The 20836-nt window shown below is 44.5% G+C and overlaps 1 protein-coding gene across 2 annotated transcripts; it reads left to right on the top strand.

Annotated features, from left to right (window-relative positions):
- On the top strand, positions 1-18067 carry LOC135921259 (BEN domain-containing protein 5-like). Of its 2 annotated transcripts, none has more exons than XM_070527144.1 (9): positions 1-227; positions 2179-2279; positions 3308-3391; positions 3512-3653; positions 5309-5416; positions 9489-9578; positions 12131-12225; positions 15231-15444; positions 17886-18067. In XM_070527144.1, exons 1-9 carry the CDS (start codon positions 47-49, stop codon positions 18059-18061), a joined length of 1191 nt encoding a protein of 396 aa, XP_070383245.1. In that variant the 5' UTR covers positions 1-46; the 3' UTR covers positions 18062-18067. The 2 variants fall into 2 exon arrangements, with proteins under 2 accessions (XP_070383245.1, XP_070383246.1); XM_070527145.1 differs by having other exon boundaries at positions 9507-9578.
- The last annotated feature ends 2769 nt before the right edge of the window (positions 18068-20836 follow it).

Here is a 20836-nt window from a genome sequence, read left to right on the forward strand (position 1 = left end):
GTAGGTGTGTGTTGAGGCGCCGTTGTTGCTGTTGCCGCGTGTAGACATGCTAGCCTACGTTAAATACCGCGACAACTACCGCGCGATATTGCCTGTGCGGCTCATAAAGTCGTTCGAGCCAGAAAACGAAGAAGACTTCACAAAGGCAAGAGAAGTGCAGGCTCACTGGTGTAGCGAAGACGGCGCTACTGAAGGCTATTACCCGGCCTTTGTGCATGCCCTGGCAGGTAAGTAAGCCTTGCTTCCCTATGTTTATATTGTTACACTGGGCAAGTTTTGCGTCTTCTGTAGTCTCCGTCGATGCCTGGCTGTCTGTCTAACGCTTTATTGGTCCACGGTTATCTTTACCAGAAACTGCGAAGCTAGCAAAAACTATCGTTGGGCGTCATAATGGGGCCTTGCAGAAATTTCGTTCGAAAACGGCAATGTGCCTCACTTTTATGAGATTAGGGAGTGCCTGACATGCATTAGTATGTGCAGTGTTAGCATAGTATCACAGGACATAAATGTGTTGTCACATGTGCTCTACGGTATTGTATGCTTGCGTTGATGTTGCGCAAATGTGCGCCGCGTGCGTCGTTGACATTATCGCATCATCACAACGGATGGACGTACACATCTTGAGCCTATTTGTGTTTTAACAGCTGCTTTTCGAAGTGTTGATGCATACGTAGACAGATGCAAAGCAGTTGTCACAGGAAGTTACTAATTTTGCATGTCCAAGACATCCGCGTCAAGGCCTAATTCCTGAGCCTAAAGGTTGTTTCCAAACAGGTCTCAAGATCTGTTTGCAAAAAGATATTTTAAATTTGTATTGCGATAGCAATTATATGGACACTCCAAGCGAATTGCCGTCGATTTCGTCGGGAGGTTCATATATATTTAAGTACATGTATGCTATATGCCATGCTATATGACATGTAGTATAAGCGGTTTATATTGTCACAACATTCTATCGCTAAGGTTGCTTATACCAGGTCTTCCATCCGTTACAAAATTATTCCTAACAATATTGAGAATGGCAGCCCGCGAAAAATTTCATGTTTCAATTTCTTGTTGAGACAAGGCTGCTCTCGGACTACCAGCAGGCACACGCATGGATCGGCTTCTCGTCTTAGGAATCTACATGACCTTTGAAGAGCTGAGGATCGCGGCCCTCATGTCTCAACAAGAAAGTTTGTAGGAAGGTGCTACATGGCTTCGGGTATCCCATCTGGCCACAGTACAGCAATAAGGAACTACCAATATCCGTCCCCAAATCCACACCGCGCCTGTGCCAAAACATGTTTGCCTTGTACTGCCGTACGCGTCGCGATGTAATGGCCAGACAACTTGCAAAACAGTACGAAATGGACCCAGACACACTTTACACGGACACGGTCCACTGCGCACACATGGCTTTTCATAGACCACCGTTGGCTCAGACCGTAGGCCAGGTATATCCACCTGTGCCTCAGCCAAGTCCAGCTTGGCAAACATGGCAGACGCCTCAGCCATCGCCCTCGCAATCAAAACCAAAGAAGACATGAAGCAAGGATCATTTATCTTCATGGACTCGCAAATAGTGTGCTATTAAGTAGCGCCTGCATTCCTGCATGTGGCATCTGCCCCTTAGGTGCAGCAATAAACCAGGAACACAGTATCACATGGTGCCTGGGACACATTGCAGCTACAGGAACAGACAGTGGACAGTGCTGCTACAGCTATTGCTTACCGAGCTACTGACCCCATACAGGCACCTTCCTCCCACCACTGGTGCCCCTCACTCCCCAGGATGCCCTAGAACACCAGTGTAGAGAAAGTGTACCTCCCGCCACACATTCACCTAAGTATAAGGGAAGCATATGAGTGGTACTGCCCGCAAACGAGTACATGCCTGCACTTACGGTTGAAACTTGCCATCCACCTACCTCATGGCATGCGTGGGCTCTTGCCCGAGATGTGGAGGCCAGCCAACTTTCAGCCACATTCCCTGGGAATGTGAGCTCGGATCACGAAAAATTTTCACGCCTCACATTCTAGTGCAAGGCTGTGCAGGGAGATTGTCATAATGATGTTCAGCTGATAACAGCATCCTTAATTTTTTTTTTTGTACGTCTGTGTGCAACTGCATGCACTTGGTATTGTTGACTGTAGTTAAATGTGACTGTTGACACTGTGCTGCTGTTTCGGTTTTAGACACCCTGGACGGCCTCAACACAAAGCTAAAGAAAATGAGGGAGTCATTCCCCAGACTAATAAAAGTTCAGGGGGAGCTGCCGGCATCCCGCAAGCACAGAGTGAGTATTTCTAAGCGCTATAATTACTTGGCCATTTTATCTCGATACCACCACTTGCATGCTGTTCATGTGGTGTTCAGAGTTAAGCAATATACCAGTGAAATAATTGTCTACTAAAAAAAATTGTGCAGATACCATTTGCTGTGAAAATTCATGTTATGCAAAGCATTTGGCAAGGTGCCTGGCTATCCAGCCTTGTTTGGAGTTCCACAAAGGGAAGCCTGGTGGACGAACATGTTTTTTGTAAATTCAGTAGTGTGTCGGGGCAGTGAGCATGTGTATGTGTGACAGAAGCATGGCGATAACCGTGTTAAAAGGATCATGAGCCAGCAATGGCATGATCGGCTATTGCCAGCTATTTGCCATGACCTTACGACATGGCGATCATTGTTTTCTACTTAGAGGTAGTGGGTGAACTAATTGAGAGAAGCACTGATTGTGCCATGATCAGGGACTGTGTTATATAATCAATCATACTTAAGGCTATGTAATGCAGGGTCTGGGAAATTATGGCATTTGTATTCCGCCAAAGAAATGGTAAAATATGATTAGCCTAGGCAGTCATCAAGTTAGTGCAATGCTGCATAGTTTCTACATAGTGTAAGCTGCTGCAAAAAAGTACTAAAAAAAGTAGGCCAGTCCCAGAGAAAGTACAGTACAACAAGGCATCTATAAGTGTGAGCGGTCGCAGGGAAAGATGATGAGGAAAAGACATGGGGTGCAGGCGCCGAGTGTTTCAAGAGCAGGCTGGCTTTGAAACTTAAGCATGCGTGTAATTGTGGCCTAACGGTTAGAACACCAGTCTGCGGTGCTCAATGCTACGTAGAGGTATGATTGTACCACTGGTCAACCATCTTCTTTTTATTAAAGCAAGGCGAGTCACAAACATGCATACCTAGCTACTTTAAAGTGTGCTGAATGAGGCAACTAGTGCTTCAAATTCAAGTATGCTTATAGGATTTCATCTATAGGTATTTACCTTGAGGGAGCATTTAATTTTTCCTCTGTTGCTTATCCCACCTCTGTAGAAGGAGCCAACACCACGAGAGGTAAAAAAACAGCGCGTTGCAGCCACAGAGGCTCTCCATGAACGAATTTTGGAGCAGCACAAGGTATGAACAGAACATAAAGGACTTTTTTGGAGCCACGTTGTGTGCCAAAATGGACAGGAGTACACTGCTCAGTAGAATATAGTGATGCATCTTATTTATTTGCACTGCTTCAATTTTCAGGCCAGTGAGCCACCAGAAGACGTGGCTGAACTGAAATCCACAATAGAAAAACAGGCAACAGAGCTGCGGAAGCTGAAGCAAAAACTTAAAGAAGCAGATGAGGTTAACAAAAAGTTAACCCTAGCTCTGCTGGATAAGTTTGGTGAGTACATAATGTATTTCTCAGTAGCCTTATCACCTTACAACAAGAAATAGTGGCCACATTAACAAATTAGTTGCCTGCCTCGCTTCCACAATTTGGTGCTTAATGGCTTATGTTGAGTTTTCCCATGAGCACTGTGCAGCATTAGCACACTTTCCAATAATGTCGCGCTGCTGGTACTTCTTTTCAATTAATGAGGATATGCTCTTGCTGGATTGTAAAGAAAATCATTGTGGGCAATTTATTAATTCCCCAAGTACATGAGGATAATGAGCTATTGTTTTATAATGCCAGCAAGGCGCAGCACTGCCATCCATATTGTCCATGCATTCATAAGGGATGAAACTACAATGGTTTCACAGATTTAGCAAACATCATGTTGTTCCACTTGATCAAGAAAAGAAACCGAGGCGCTTGATCTTTTTTAATGACAACCAGAACAAGCTAACAGGCAAAAAAGCCAATGAAGGCATACAGGATATTTTTGCCACTAAATGCACATGTAATGCAATGGCTGTTAGTTCGGTCCCCACCAGGGGCGCATTGTTTATTTGTCTGCTGAAATTTCCTTTTATTTCATGATTTTTATGGTGCAGGTAAATGTACAACTAAACTTCGCATATGCTTTCCTTTAGTGTCTTGCCTGTTGGCTTCTTATGGTTTTGATATTCCACTTCTTGGTCATAATAATTTGCTCGACAGCCCGCCGCGGTGGCAACATGGCTTTGGCATTTCGCTGGTAAGCCTGAGGGCATGGGAGAAAATCCTGGCCATGGCGGCCCCGTATAAATGGGGTCAAAATGCAAAAAAGCTCATGTACCATGCATTGGGTGCACATCAAAGAATGCCAGCTGGTGAAAATAAATTCAGAGTCCCCCAACTATGGCATGCCTCATAACCGTGTCAGGGTTTTGGCACGTAAAACCCCAGACTTTAATAGTTTGTTTGACAGAGTGCAATATTGAAATCAGAATAGTACCCAGCTGGTTCATGGTGCATTTTTCACACGAAGTTCACACATAAACATTGCTATTCATTATTTACATTGAGCATAGTGTTTGCTTGGTGCCTAGTTATTTGTCATTATGGTCACTGCAGACATCCCTTATTCATACCTGGCGACTCCTGAATTTTCTCCTGGTTTACGAGTTCAAGCTACTATCAAAGTTATTGTGGGCAGAAATTGTGAAGTCACTAACCTAATAAACTGAACCTGAGCAGATAGGTTATTGGTAACACATGCTCAAGGTACTTTAGTTCAGCTCGGTGAAGGAAATAAACACCATTGTGGATTGTCGCTTGATAGATACTGGTGGGATAGCAGGTGTGCCATGATATTCGAGTAGCATTTGAAATGCATGTTTATGCATGCATGATAGTAGTGTCTGTGTATCCAACATGCCTTCTTTTGTAATTGTTTCTAACTCCATTTTTGTCAAGATGTACCAACAAGCCTACATTGGTACCCTTGAATGAGGGTGCATTCTTGATGCATACCTGTTGGAATCTACTAAATATGTGTGCTCAATACATGACCTGTACCTCACATTTGTGAAGCAGTGGCAGACAGTAATGAATTTTTTTTGCTAATTGAAGTGTATGACAGTGCTTTGCTGGCAGTTATTTGAACACAGCATTAATAAATTTAAATGCAGAGATAGCTCGCAAGTCCAGAGATGGTGAACAACCTTCGGTGACCATGGGCCACCAGGCTTCAGAAGTGCCAGACCCAGTGGTCTGCACAGCGGCACCTTTGAATGAAGGTACTGTTATTCTGTGTGCCTATCTGTTTTCTTTGTGCCTATCTGTGTAAGTCATGTTTCAAAAAAGTTGTGCATATGCCACTTGACGAGCAAAGTGTGTGGTTGACTGGTAGCTAGACTATTTTTTTATGTACAGTGTCCAGATGAGTGTAGCTAATGCAGGAAGTCACCATTTTTTAAGTTCGTCTAGAAAAAGTCCTCCTCCACCCATATCACGTAGCATGAAAACTGCACTTTCCGTGCCGCAGCTTCAGTAAGTGTAGGTAGAAGACAACAGACCAGAATAAGGGTGTTGCAAATGCATGGCACCCTTCTGTCTGCGACTGTTGTCACTGTCAATGTACATTTTCCTCTAACCTGCTTTTTACTTTCTGCAAACATTAATAGCTGCTTACAGGTTTTGCAAAGCCACTATATACGTCATGGAGTGACTTAATTTTAGTTGTGAAATGCATGTGTGACCTCGTCTCTTGCATGCATCTGCAATAGAATTGGCTAGCAATGGAACTAATACACCTAACCCTCAATATAGTAAAGCCACACTTGCAGCGAAAAATGTAATTACATTGTGAATTTTGGTAATTTGAAATTTTGAAGGTGTTTACAGTTGTAAAAATAACTTCCCAAATTGCTCAAACAGTCCAGGTGGATAGTACCGCATCAGCAAGTACCGCATTTAGTTGATTCTAACACACCCTCAATTGTAACGCGCACCTGTTTGCCGTTACGTGAAGAAAGAAAACTCCTTTACAGAACTGCATACCTCATGCTTTCATGCAGAAATACAACTTTCTCTCATTTGGAAAAAATGATGTACAGTCAAACCAAGCTATTATGATACCGGTCTTACAAATATATTGGTTTAACCCTGAGAAGCTGCTGCACTGTCAACTTTTGTATGTTTTCCATGGTGAAATAACCCGCTTACTACAATGTCTCGATGCCGCACTATCGTCATCTAGACATTGAGATCCCACAACCTTCGCATCCGAAGGTTGTGGGATCGTTTCCTGTTTGCAACCAGTTGTTTTTTCATCCACTTTCATTTCCATTAATTTATTGTTTCTTTATTTCATTCATTAAGCACAAGTAATTTCCCCTATCTTTGGTGTCAGTGTTTGTTGGCTTTTTATGAGAATGCCACTCAGTGCCACTAACACTGTCTGCCAACTAGTTGGCCAATCACTGGTGTCATGTCTCGTCGTTTTCTTGTCAGTGTCGGTATAAAGTTGGTAGCATGAACAAGCCTTGAGACTAACATTAAAGCAGCATCCAGTATATTTATAGTACAGTTTGCTGCATCATAGCGATATCGCATATACCACCTCTACTGTACACGAGACGAACTGCCATGTGCTTCATCTGATGCAGTTGTCGACACCTTCCAAGTTTTGTTGACCAGATTACACGTCCCACTTACCTGATCTCTTGCAGAAAAGAAACTCGCACTTGATGTTTGTTACCAATTTTCTTCAGTCCATGGTCCACCCTACGTGTGTAAGAAATAACAGCAATTTCTTCTTTTTTTGTTTTTTTTTGCTGCTATGGGGAAGTGCCTATATTTATCTTGTTTACAAGCCCTTCACAGAAATAGTAGTGGATTTAGGAAAACCACCTTTCTTTAGCCGGCTTAGCTGTCGCTAAAAAATTAAGTTGGCAACATGGTGATAAGACTGAAAGAGCTAAACCGAAACACGTTGCAGCTAGCTACAGTTGTAAACCGTTTATTTGGACCTCACAGGAACTGTGGAAATGTCCGAATAAACAGGTGTCCGAAAAAGCAGATTAAGAAAAAAAAAATCCTTGATTTCCACGCACTTGTTCTGGCTCGGCAGTAGGCTTGAAGAAATCATGAATGTGCTGTTGCACGCTGTTCCGTTTACACACAATCAGATAAGCCTGAATCTTGGAGAGGGCCGTACGGTCACTATAGGTGGCTGAAAGCAGTCGCTGCTTGTACACGCTCTGCATGTGACGGCAGCATAGCACATTGTACGTCATCTTCCGACTCATCTCCGGCGGTGCAGCAGAAACCTGAGGAATGATCTCGTCTTTCGTCGAGTTCTGCGCATGTCAGTACAGCAGTGTCAGCAGCTGTGAAACTCAAATGAGACGGTGTCCGTAATTGCAATGCAACCACTGCGCAGGACTCGGCAGAATATATTCAGCGTCAGTAGGGAGCACATTGGTAGGCGTCAAATCCCGGGCCTCCCGGAACCCGCTTGCCGGCATTGCCCAGCGCTGTCTGCGCCATTAAACACTTGACGCGATGTTTACGTATGCCACGTTGGATCACCGCAACCTCGACACAGCACACAAAGCAAACATCACCATGCCGTCACACCGACACCAGTTGCACAAACGAAAAATGTAGCCTACTCGCAGCGTCGTACGCGAAGAAACAAATCAGCTGCTGGATTGTCTTGATATGGCTTACTAAGCTGAAACCGGAACTGCTGTAGAGCCACTCTATCCGGGCAGAAACGATGATGAGCGGCGATTTGCAGGAGCGCCACTTCGTGGGGCAGCAAGGAGGCTCCGTTCAATACAAAAATGTCATTCAGCAAGTCGAACCAGGCAGCGGTCAAAGCCCATGCATGGTGCTCTCGATCGAATTCGCTCAAGGAGTGTGTGAAAAATCAGACTAGAGGTTGCAAGGTGTCCAAACTTTCGGCAGTTGTTATACATTATGGTCTATGGAGAGAGTGGCGGTGCCGCTAAGAAGACCGAATAATCGAGCATGTCCTAATTTTTGGAGTCCGAAAAATTGGTCGGCGACTGTATGCCTCTTTATGCTGATTTTTAGCGTGCAGACGAGTAAGTCAATATTGGTTTGTACTGCTCACATTTGGGACATGTAATGAATCTCAACTTCAAATCTTAAGGCTGGTTAGCACACTCAAAATTATTAAAAAGCAGCATACATGCAGCATGTTTAGTTTTGGCTCTTGGGAAGTCTTGTCACCTTGTTGCCGATTTAAGTTTTTCACGACAGCTAAGCCAGCTATAGAAGGACAGTTTTCCTAAATCTACTATTATCTCTATGAAGGGCTTGTCAAGAGGAGAAAGACAATCGCCCAAAACAGCACAAACAAAAAATAATTGGCCGTTACTCCTTGCAAACACGAGATGTTGGACATGGACTGAAAAAAATTGGTAACAAATATCAGGTCTGAGTTGTCTTTTCTGTGAGATCAGCTAAGTGGGACGAGAAATCTGGTCAACAAAACGTGGCAGGCATCCACAACTTTGTGTAAGATAAAACGCACTTGGCAGCTCGTCTTGTGTTAAGTAGTGGTGGTATACACGGTACCGCTATCATGCCGCAAAATGTACTATAAACAGACTGAATGCTGCTGTTACAAATTCTACAGGCTCAAATCTGGCGGCACATTGTAGGCACTGCCAATGCGGCCCCGTTTTGCCAAACCGCAATGCTGTTCAAAAATGGCAAACTAACATGCCTAGAGAAAGCTGAGGCATCGCATGTACACAGATTCTGCCTCGTGTGTGAGCCAAATGTCTGTTATACTGCATCGCAAAGAAAAAGACATTTTGAATGTCCTAATTTATTGGTACGCACCACATGACCAAGCATTTTTAATGATTTGTCGATCAATAAACTCGGTTGTTAGTTGGCATTCGTCATCCATTCCTTGTCCCATGGCTGCACATATATGTAAAAATGTTTACAAGGGTAATAAACACTGGCCACCATAGAATCCAGCCAACATCAAACAAAGCGAATCACCATCTGATCACCAAGCAACTGCGGCTTGTGGATATGTCTAAATCCAAGGGTGGACATCATTTTCTAGTAGCACATAGCAATATGAAAGAATGCATGCAAATAACCTCTGCATCTGTCGACATTTCAGGATTTACCTTTCAGTTCCAAGCACATATATCAGATGGCTAAAAACTTGATTAAAACTGTGTCGCAAAAATACTTTTGCACATTGCCTAAGAAATACATGGCTTTCAGTGGAACTAAAATCAGTAAATGAAAATAGCTTGTTATGTTGAGGTTTCACTGTGCATAAAGCTCTTGTCAAAGCAAAATGTTTTTCAGTTTCTTATGATTGTGCAGGGGTGCTCGAGTCCACCACTATGGACGAAGGCGACAGTAGTTCGTCAACCACAGCAAGGATGGGACTTGCATGTGAGTGAGCTTTATTCTTTATTTAGTGGAGAAAACACATCAGGTACTTTTACTGGTCAAGATACAAAGCAAAAGACCACTTACAAGATATTTTTTCTGTGCACGTGTCTGCCGATAGTTTTGAGTGGCCAACCTCTAGAGACAGAGGAGTGATGCTGGTGGTGAAGGACCATTTTTGTGGCAATTAATTTAGAGAACATATTATTTGTCAACTATGGTTACATTGAGGCAGGGTATAACTTTCTGTTACATATACTAGTGCAATGAATGCTTTGCAGAACACTGTTAAGTATGCACCGTTATAGCGAGTATGCACACTATGCAAGTTTGTCCTCATTTTCTTAGTATAGTAATTGCAACATTACAAGCTATACCTGCTGCTTAAGCGCACCAGTGTCTACTATTTCACCAAGCAAAACTGCATTAAAGGATCTACTATTGTGGTGATTCTGTGGCTTAAAGGGAAGCTGAAGAGTCTGTCGAATTCAATAAGACGCACATATACGGAAGCGGGAATCCTATAAACCATGCAGGTGAATGTTGGGTGGGATTTTTCACTTAGGAGTGACGTAATCGCCGGTTAAAACTGCGCTGTTGCTTTGCCCCCCCCCCCGTCGAGCGCCACGTGCTGCTGCTGACGATGCGAGTGGAGACTGGAAACCGGGGCGTAGTGACGTCGGCACTGGTGTTTCGTTCCTTCGCAGTCTTCCCGACCGTGCCTGACCGCGCTTGTTTCTGCATGCGTGCCGTCATAATTTGCTTCGCTCGACCCTGCATTCTTTTGTTTATGTGTATGTAGAGTGGTATTTGACGGTATTGCCAATCATGCCAGCGCTCTGCAGCCTACGGTTGCATGAACACCAGCAGCCGCGACGATGTTCCAGTGCTTCCCGCAAGACAAGAAGTTTGCAGCTAAGGGGGAGGCTGCTGTGAATCGAAATAATTTCAAGCACTCAAAAACAACAGTGCTGTGCTCTAATCACTTCCGTGACGACATTTATTACCAGAGTTTATCAATAATGCGTGGATGAGTGAGAGTACGACTTGCTGCTAGCAGGCTTTCTAAATGCAGCGTGAAAAGGTCGGGGAAACGAATGCACAAAGGTGGAACGGGGACTGGTAATTGGTCTTTGAAGACCTTATGAATACACGAACTTGTCCAAACCTGCATTTTGATTTACTGCTAGCTCCTTCGTGTTTGCACGCTGAACAGAAGGTACATATTTATCTCCCACCCTTGATGCAGGTTTCGTCGCAAACCGCCGTCAATTTTCTATTCGCATGTATGTTGTGAAACAGCCTACCTGTAGCTGCCATAACGCAGTGCAAGTGTAAAGTTTGCATGTGTTCGAAAGCCAGCGCACACCAGGACGCTCCCCTCGCGCACAAAGAGAAACCGGCTATCTCACGTAGCTGACGGCATTCACCGCCTTTACGGCTCCGGTTATGAGTAGGGTGCGAATGGCGCGCTGATGAAGGTCACTGCATGTGCTACAAGAGGTGGAAAACTTCTCCCCCATGTAAACCGTCTGTGTATATTGCCAACAGCTTTGGGGCAGCGCACAAATGCCGACGATCGCATCCCTGCTTACGTTCCATGAAGAGGCATGCAGTAACATAACAGTACAGTTGTTTGCCCGGAAACAAACTCATTGGATCACTGAATACAGCTTTGCAAAAAGCATTCTCGCCAAATAACATTTTGAACATGAGGAGATGCTAAAACTTCGCTTTCGTTTGCGTCGAAAGCACTGCTTGCTACCAGCAACTTTTGCTTCTTGGAGAGGCCGGCTATGTACATGTAGGGAGCAACGCCGAAATCCTCAGAGAAACGCAACCTCTCGAGATTTACCATTAGCGTCTCACTAAACCACAGCGCCAAACCACCTTGCACCGTGCTTCATGTGTGGTGGTAGCGGTCGGTCCGGACGAACACCATTGGCGACGTCACGAGGTGCCCGACCAATAACAGACGGAAACGAGGCACGTGAGCTGCCCCGAGTCTGCTCCTGCACTTTTTGTCGAAATAAAATCTGTTTGCGCTTTCTTTCGCTCAATTTCAATGCAATATTCGAATTCGGAGGGTTGAAAACCATTATGTACAGCTCTTCACTCATTTTTTTTTCTGGATAACTCTGCAGCTTCCCTTTAACAAAGCACTGGTTTAAGCAAGTTAAAGCTATATGGTGTTGCGCTGCCAAGCACAAGGTCACGGGATTGAATCTCGGCCACGGCACCCACATTTCGATAGGGGTGAAACGCGAAAACACCCGTGTATTTAGATTTAGGTGCATGTTAAAGAACCCTTGGTGGTCCAAATTATTCCAGAGTCCCCCCTCTGTGACATGCCACATAATTTAATCATACTCTTAGCACATAAAACCCCATAGTTTTAAGCTAGTTAAAAATTGTAACTTCATGGCAGGCTTTCAGTGCATAATCATGCATATATGTTGGTCTGCCTATTTATCTGTTTTTATTCCTGTGATTTCTGCACTGAATTAGTAGCCATGACCACTATATGTTTCAATAAATTTTGCCATTGGTTGCAGCGGAGGCGACTGCATCAGGCAGTGCTGTTTCGCCTGCTGCAGCACACACAGGGCCACCTGAAGCAGACGAGCTCTTTTGTGTTGTCAATGGACAGGTGAGGCCGAATTCTTTCACTTTGTCTGCATAGATGTGATTTCTAATGAAATTTCAGGTAAAAAAGATGTTTGTATCAACAATTATGCCACGTGTCGGGAAAGTAACGTTAGTGCACATACATAGTCGAGCGCTAATGTAAACACGCATGAGCCTCAAGAAAAGTCAGCGTTTCTAACCAGCCACTGACATATAGTTTAAATGTCACAACCATTACAAAAAATACAAGGTTGAATATTCTGTGGTGTCATGTCAGGACAAGTTATATGCAAATGTCACGTAGGCCAGCGTCGTGTCCCAGTTGCAGTGATCGGTGGAAACGTGTATCGACAGCATCTCTACGAGTGTTGGGTTGAGACATTCTGTAAGACCGTTTGTTTGTGGGTGTTAGGTGGTGGACAGCTTGTGCACAGAGTGGAGGAGGTCGTCGACAACTTGAGAGAAGAACGAGCGGCCAGGTCTGTTACTGTCAAGGTGCACCGTGGTGGAGAATAACATCGGGGAGGAGAAAATAAGTGATGTCAGTTGCGCAACTAGTTGGCAACAGCTTTGTTATCGCATAGCATGTCGCATAATCAGTAGCGACAGCCATCCACTTGTTCCTCCTCTAGTTGTCATCAGAAAAGGGCTGAGCAGGTCAAGACCTACGTGAAAGAAAAGGTTCAGAGGGAACTTCAATTGGATGTTGTCGTCCAACAGGTGGCAGGGGAGGTTTCTTCCGGTGCTGACACAATTGGCAAGTTGCGACATAATGAGGCACAGAGCGGTAGAGATCCGGCCAGAACCGGCGTCGTACGCGGGCGTATGTGAAAAAAACTCCAAGGCTTTCAATTTTTGAGGCCTCATTGCTCGAACTCATTCTTTCACTGTTCTTTGCTCGGCACTGCACCTATTGGAACCAGTTTTTTTTGCTTTCTTCGTTGATTTCTTTATTGCAGTGTTGAACTATAATATATTCTGTTTGCTCACGCAAGGTGGGCAAATTTTGTTAAGTTAGTCACTTGCATGTATTAGTACCCATTACAGAAAGGTCAATTTCAAGGTGAGATTTAGTTTAACACCATTTTTATAAAACATTTCTGATGTGCAGAACAGAAATTGTTGGACATCTTGAAGGGGCAGCGCAATAAGACGATGACAGAAGGCAGGAAACACACAGGACAGCGCTGAACTCACAACTAACTTTATTCGAAGGCATACACACACTTATGTACACAACCCATCGCCACTTGCTCTCCCGTCCATGACGTCATTATCACTGCGTAGGCAAAAAACACGAAACACCATTTAATCTAATGCTAGGTTATGAAGCGGCCTAAAAATTCAAATTCACTATCATGCAAGTTTATCGATGGCATGCTTATACAACTCGACCCTTTTTTTCTGATATAGAAGGCCTCAATAATCTCCCTCGTAGTCTGATTTTTGTGCGTGGAAAGTACTGTGGTGTTTTTATATATTGGAGTGCACCCATGCTCAGAGCAATGCCGCGCGACATGCGAGTAGGCATTACCCGTTAGTGAGCGCCTATGTTCAGATAATCTAATATTGAGGCAGCGACCTGTTTGACCTATGTATACGTGACCGCAGGAAAATGGTAGTTCGTAAACGACTCCCATTCTACAGTGCACAAACGGGGAAGAATGCTTAATAGTGCAGCCTTTCCCAGCATGAGTGGAGGCAGCCTGGGCCAATTTCCTATCGATCTTACCACAAATTTTGATCAACTTGTTAGGGGCGGAAAAAACAACCTTTATATCAAATCTGCCTGCTATATTCCTGAGATTATGTGATAATTTATGTACATATGGAATTACAGCCAGTTTTTTCTTCTTGTCGGCATGCTCAGGATTATTCATTCTTGTGGGTGTTGCTAGTTTTACACGTTTGACAAGTTTCTGTACTGTCATGCGGATAGCATCCTCTAGAAAACCTGCCGCTCTCAAACGTTCCAGTTGTGTTAAGAAACTCTTAGACGTCTTGTGAAAACACGATTTAGAGAGTGCGGAAAATAGAACCGAAAAAGCTTTCGAGAGGATGCTATCCGCATGACAGTACAGAAGCTTGTCAAACGTGTAAAACTAGCAACACCCACAAGAATAAATAATCCTGAGCATGCCGACAAGAAGAAAAAACTGGTTGTAATTCCATATGTACATAAATTATCACATAATCTCAGGAATATAGCAGGCAGACTTGATATAAAGGTTGTTTTTTCCGCCCCTAACAAGTTGATCAAAATTTGTGGTAAGATCGATAGGAAATTGGCCCAGGCTGCCTCCACTCATGCTGGGAAAGGCTGCACTATTAAGCATTCTTCCCCGTTTGTGCACTGTAGAATGGGAGTCGTTTACGAACTACCATTTTCCTGCGGTCACGTATACATAGGTCAAACAGGTCGCTGCCTCAATATTAGATTATCTGAACATAGGCGCTCACTAACGGGTAATGCCTACTCGCATGTCGCGCGGCATTGCTCTGAGCATGGGTGCACTCCAATATATAAAAACACCACAGTACTTTCCACGCACAAAAATCAGACTACGAGGGAGATTATTGAGGCCTTCTATATCAGAAAAAAAGGGTCGAGTTGTATAAGCATGCCATCGATAAACTTGCATGATAGTGAATTTGAATTTTTAGGCCGCTTCATAACCTAGCATTAGATGAAACGGTGTTTCGTGTTTTTTGCCTACGCAGTGATAATGACGTCATGGACGGGAGAGCACGTGGCGATGGGTTGTGTACATAAGTGTGTGTATGCCTTCGAATAAAGTTAGTTGTGAGTTCAGCGCTGTCCTGTGTGTTTCCTGCCTTCTGTCATCGTCTTATTGCGCTGCCCCTTCAAGATGTTCAACCAGTACCAACTCGCCCAAATGTCGATCCTTCTATAGAAATTGTTGGGTTTTATCAGAAATGGATGGTTCTCAGCTATGCCATACTGTTTTATACAAGTGTGCTTTAGTGTTAAGAGTACCGGTGAAAAAAATACTTCGTGTCTTGCAGGTACTGGTTGGTGAAAACCTTCACATGCCTGAAAATAAGTGGCAGTACATCATGAAGTCTAGGGGTGATGCCAAATGCGTGCTGGATGTAGCCAGGCATCTGTGGACCCCAGCAGAAGCTGGCGAAAGAAGTCTGACTGGGCAAGCTTGCCGGACGATGTCCGAATCATCCGGCAAGCTGGCGGCAACACCAGCGAAAGTGGATGCTGTGAAGAGTAAGTAAACAGTCAGCTGATTTAAGAAACACTGCTGTATATCTGAAAGTTGTACTTTATTTACTCACATAATGATCACACTATTTTGTGAAAGAAATTGACAAGAATTCACGTGTGCAATCATTACGGGGGGTAAATGTCCCATGAAAAGAAACATTTTCTTTTTTCGCCCCGCATTTACTGCGGGATGACAATGGGTCAACAAGCAGGCGGCTGCCGCTGTCAGTACGGGACACGAAAACAAAAATGGTGTCCGGCAGAGCAAGCCGAACGCGCCGAACATGATTATTTTTCTTCTCGTGAGTACATTATGCCCATTGTAGCAATTTCTTCCGTATCAGTAATGAATAATGTCGTTAATATTGGCTAGTTTGCGACAATAATTGTAATGTAGCCGTGTCCGCATTGAGGGGACGGAAACAGATGGGCGCGCTTAGCTGCCAGTGACGTAGAAACAGCCCACGAGTGCAGACAAAAAGAATCTAAAGGCGCTCTTATGTTGTTGACCACAGCCATTATGAAGCCTACAAATAAAGCTGAGGCAAGTTTGGTTGTAGTTTTTTTTTTTCATGGAAGTGCGGAAAGTAATGAAAGGAATGAAATGGGGCCACTGCTTAAGTATGTTGGGTGTGTGCAGACCACTTGGTATGTCTTCAAGAGCTGTTCACGTAGCATTTGACAGATGGTAAGCGCGATCGTTATTATCTAGACTTGGCACACGACATTGCTGTGACAAGTTCATGGTGCAATAATTACACGGCAAAGGAAAAAACGAATTTTCACAAATACTTTAGGGGCGTGATCATTACGTGAGTGCGATCATTATGCGAGTAAATACGGTATGTACGAGTAGTGTTGGTGTACACACAGCAAAGGGAAATGCCAAAAAAAGGAATGATGTTAGTGTAATTTTGTGTAATATAATAAACAGTAGGTACATTTCAGCGACCTCATGGTCTTTGAAAAAGTGTAATGTAGACTTGTGTAATCATAGTTTTCGATGATGGAGCATTCATTACAATGTTTTTGAAGAAGTATCTGAAATAACTTGCCAAATTGTTTGGTCTGAAAAGAAGCTTAAAGGGGTTGAGACACCAAATTTTCAGGCTAGAAAAAGCCTGTTGTAGGCTGCTTCTGTATGCGAAGGCACCCACAACGATTTATTAGACGTTGCAAATATTTCAAAATAATTTGAATTCAGCTCCAAAAAGTCATTAAAAGCTCCTCCTCGTGGTTGAGACCCATCGCTAGCGTGGCTGTTATGCTGTGACAGCGGAGGAACGAAAATATTGGTCATAGCACACTAGTACAAAAATGTGACATATTATGAGCAGCGATGAAATGCCGATAGCCTCCACTATGACCGAGCTAGAGGCATATAGAACACCTTTCTCTATGCTACAGGCTTTCTAGAACACTAACCGAGCTTACCCTGGCCCCTGCCTAACCGAGACATGCACAGCCCTGTAGCGGAGGGCTGTTAACGTCGCATAGTTCAGCAGCTCCGAGTGGTCTTGTTCACTTGGCATTTCGCAACGTGTAAAGGCCAATCAGCGACCGATGAGTGGTCCCTCTGGCACCGACGGCAGCCTCACCGCATCGGATCATTCGGCGGCGCCGATATCGTTGCTAGGCCTTTTCCGGTTCACTTCAAAGCTAACACTGACGGTGCTTCAGAATGAATCATCGACTCTCACAAGCCGCAATATTTTCTTACCGTCGTCGCTCTAGCAATAATTATAGCAATCGCGGCATGCACTTCAAGTTGCCATTTGTTTACCTCTGCTGGCAGAGCACGTGTTGCGCGAGCAGACGACACAGCATAGTTTTATGTCACTTTACTGTGACCCACGTGACCAAGCCGTGTTGAGTTTCCTCTCCTACGACGTAATAGCATCACTCGGAGCCTAGAAACTGAAAAATCGCTCGGTATAGTAATGCTATTATTAAATTATTTATCGGGTATATGTGAATCCCATGGTGTACATCCTGCTTCCTGAAGCAGTATGCAACGCTTGAATCAAAGAACCCCTTTAAACCACTGCCTTTCCAATGTGCTGCTTTCACAGCCTTGGAACTTCTGCAAGATGTGGCCTCTCATCACTTTTGGCTTACTTGCAGTGATGTTATCTTATTTGAGAATAGAAATGAAGGAAGAATTGCTACACGAAGCCAAGCTACACACAAAGCCAAGCCAACTCGACGAGAATCCCATATTACTCAACAAAACAATGTGTATGTGTTCTCACTGCAACTAAAGCTACTTTGGCATGCATGCCAGGTAGCATGTTCATGCGAAATAAATCGTACTGCATTTTAATATCTGAAACTTTTCGTTGAATCTTGCTTGAAGTGATTGCAGCAGATTTCCTTCATTGACTTATTACTACAAATTGTAACAAAAATAACTTAGTTCTACATTTATTGCATTCTTCTTTTAGACTGCCTGGAGAAGTATGTGGCCCTGCATCCTTCGGGGCCAGCAGCACCACCTGCAGAACACCGTGTCGCAGCTGTGCGAAAGCACCTGCGAAGCTTTTTTACCGAAGCTGCCCGACAGGGAAAGAGAGTACGCCAGCCGAAAAGAGCAGAGGCCTCCCTGCCAGATGGGCAATAAAAATGTTTGTCACATATAACAGTATACATATTTATTCCATACGGCAGATGAACACATAGCTGCATACTTAGTCACATGTAGAAACAGGCTGCACACTTCGCACGACTCAACAGTGCATGAATATAGACCATCATAAGCTTTTCAAGTGCACTTGCTGCTCATTCAATCCATTGCACACCTTGCTCTTGACCCGCTGTGCCCATCAGTCACCCAGCACGCCACCCGGCACCCAGCACGCCACCCGTCGCCCAGCACACCACCCGGCACCCAGCACGCCACCCGTCGCCCAGCACACCACCCGGCACCCAGCATCGCCACCCGGCACCCAGCACGCCACCCGTCACCCAGCATCGCCCAGCATGCTACCCGGCACCCAGCATGCCACCCGGCACCCAGCATGCCACCCGGCACCCAGCATGCCACCCGGCACCCAGCATGCCACCCAGCATCCAGCATGCCACCCGGCATCCAGCATCACCCAGCACGCCACCCGGCACCCAGCATGCTACCCGGCACCCACCATGCCCAACACCCAGCATACCCACTACCATAATCCACCATTATGATGGATGATGGATTCCGTTATGCCCAGCATCGGGCAAATTTTCAATAGGGTACTTGTCTCTTTTTCTATTAGTTCTAACACACAACTACTTCGAACTTGAGGCGGGTTACTACCTACACATACATGGTACAAGCATGGGTACGCCGTTTGCACCGACCTACGCGAACATATTTCTGGGGATTCTAGGAACAGATTTCCTATCGCGCTGCACTGACAAGCCCCGCACATACCTACGATACATAGACGGCATATTCATAATATGGGGACATGGTCAAGACAGTGTAGATAAATATGTAGCATTTCTAAACTATTTTCATCCAACAACAAAATTCACATCAGAATACTCTATTGAGCGAATAAGCTTTCTGGACACAACTATATACATACACAATGCGGTGCTAAAGACAACGCTGTATAAGAAACCTTTCGACAAACAACAATACCTAGAATATACGAGCCACCATCCCAGACATTGCAAACAAGGCATCTTTAAAGGCCAAGCCACACGACTACGTCGCATTTGCGTTGAAAACCAAGACTACATAGATAAACTCGATCACCTTAAAGACACCGTATCAAACAGGAACCACCAAAACGGTGACCTTCAGAAAACCTACACCGCTGCAACCATACTTGATCGAGCAGAGGTCATCAAGCCCCACCCGAGGATCCCAAGAACAACAACGCCTCTTCTTACTACTAAATCATCAAACGCACTGCCAAACGTGAATACCATCCTCAGTAAATACTACCCAATTCTCACCAGCAACCAGAAACATAATAAGATTTCTCCCGACCCGCCCAGAGTAGCCTACAGACGCAACGCTAATTTGAAAGATATTCTTGTGCATGACAAACTAAGGACAAAGACGAAATTGGGAACCAATCCCTGTGGCCACCCCAGGTGCTCTACATGCAGACATATTCAATGTACTACTACAGTAAAAAGTACAGCTTCAAATTACGCACACAAGATAACTTCGGCTTTCACCTGCACATCAAGCAACGTAGTCTACTGTCTAGAATACGCCGCTTGTAGCAAACAATACATAGGTGAGACTGGAGAACAAATTCATACAAGAGCCAACGGTCACCGGGCGGACACAAAACATAAAGCAGTACCAGCCACTTAAATGAACATTGTCATATATTTGACAAAGCCAGTCTCTATATACTGCAAACAAAGTTCCGTTCACCTCGCGATAGGAAATATAGGAATCATACCTCATACACAAGTTTATTGCCTACACCCGACGGGAATTCATTTGGCACTTGGCAACTTAGAATGTTTAAAAGCGGTAACTTAAATCTGAAATTCTCATATCATCAACCAAGACAACACAAAACACATCTAGCCACCAGCTAACCTCAATTCTTAACCTCACCTATTCCTCCATTTCGAATTTTTTTCCTGCCTACTACTCAATTTAATATACTCTTTCATGTTTTTACGTTTACATCAACTGTACGACCCCATTTTTCCCATATACACCTACCCCCGCCTGCTTCTGGCACCTCACCCTCTTATTTGTTATTCCGGCTTCGGTTCCCCCTTCTCTTTCCTTTTTTTGTCTGTTTTTTATATGTTTTTTGAAACACCCTCACCAACACATCCCGAAGTCCCAGACATTAGTATACCTTTTTCGGCGCCTCCACCAAACAGGGCATCGCCATTTCTGTATACCGCCGTAACGACACCTGCGTTGAGCTACTGGGGCTAACGTCCCTTGAAAGACCATTACAAAGACCCCATACATTCCACCCCAGACTCCTTGTCGCCATCTTAAATACTTCAAAATTACTCGACGCGTTGCTGCCATGCTACTGGTCACTTTCTCAACTCATGTTTTTTTTTTCTTTTTTTTTGGGGGGGGGGGCTCTTTTGTGTTACTTGCGCCCTGACCGCCTGACCAGCTCTTCTAATGCCACAAAAACATGCCGCCAACGACACCCCTGAATGCTCCCTAACCTCTCGCTTCCCCAACGAGCTCCCATACATTTTCGGTCATGGGTACTTTCGGTCATGGGAACTTTTTCGGTCATGGGTACTTACTTTTCTTTTTTTTCTTATTCTTCCTCCCTTTTTTTCCTCTTGGTGTTCCCCCCCGTTTTGTTCTCCGCTTTACTTTCTTTTCTTTTCACCCACCATTCCACTCTCCCACTTTTGTCGCCTCGTCTTGGAAATGACGCTCACAGACGTCAGACGACAG

The sequence above is a fragment of the Dermacentor albipictus genome, chromosome 10 (genome assembly GCF_038994185.2).
Source record: "Dermacentor albipictus isolate Rhodes 1998 colony chromosome 10, USDA_Dalb.pri_finalv2, whole genome shotgun sequence".
NCBI classification, from domain to species: domain Eukaryota; kingdom Metazoa; phylum Arthropoda; class Arachnida; order Ixodida; family Ixodidae; genus Dermacentor; species Dermacentor albipictus.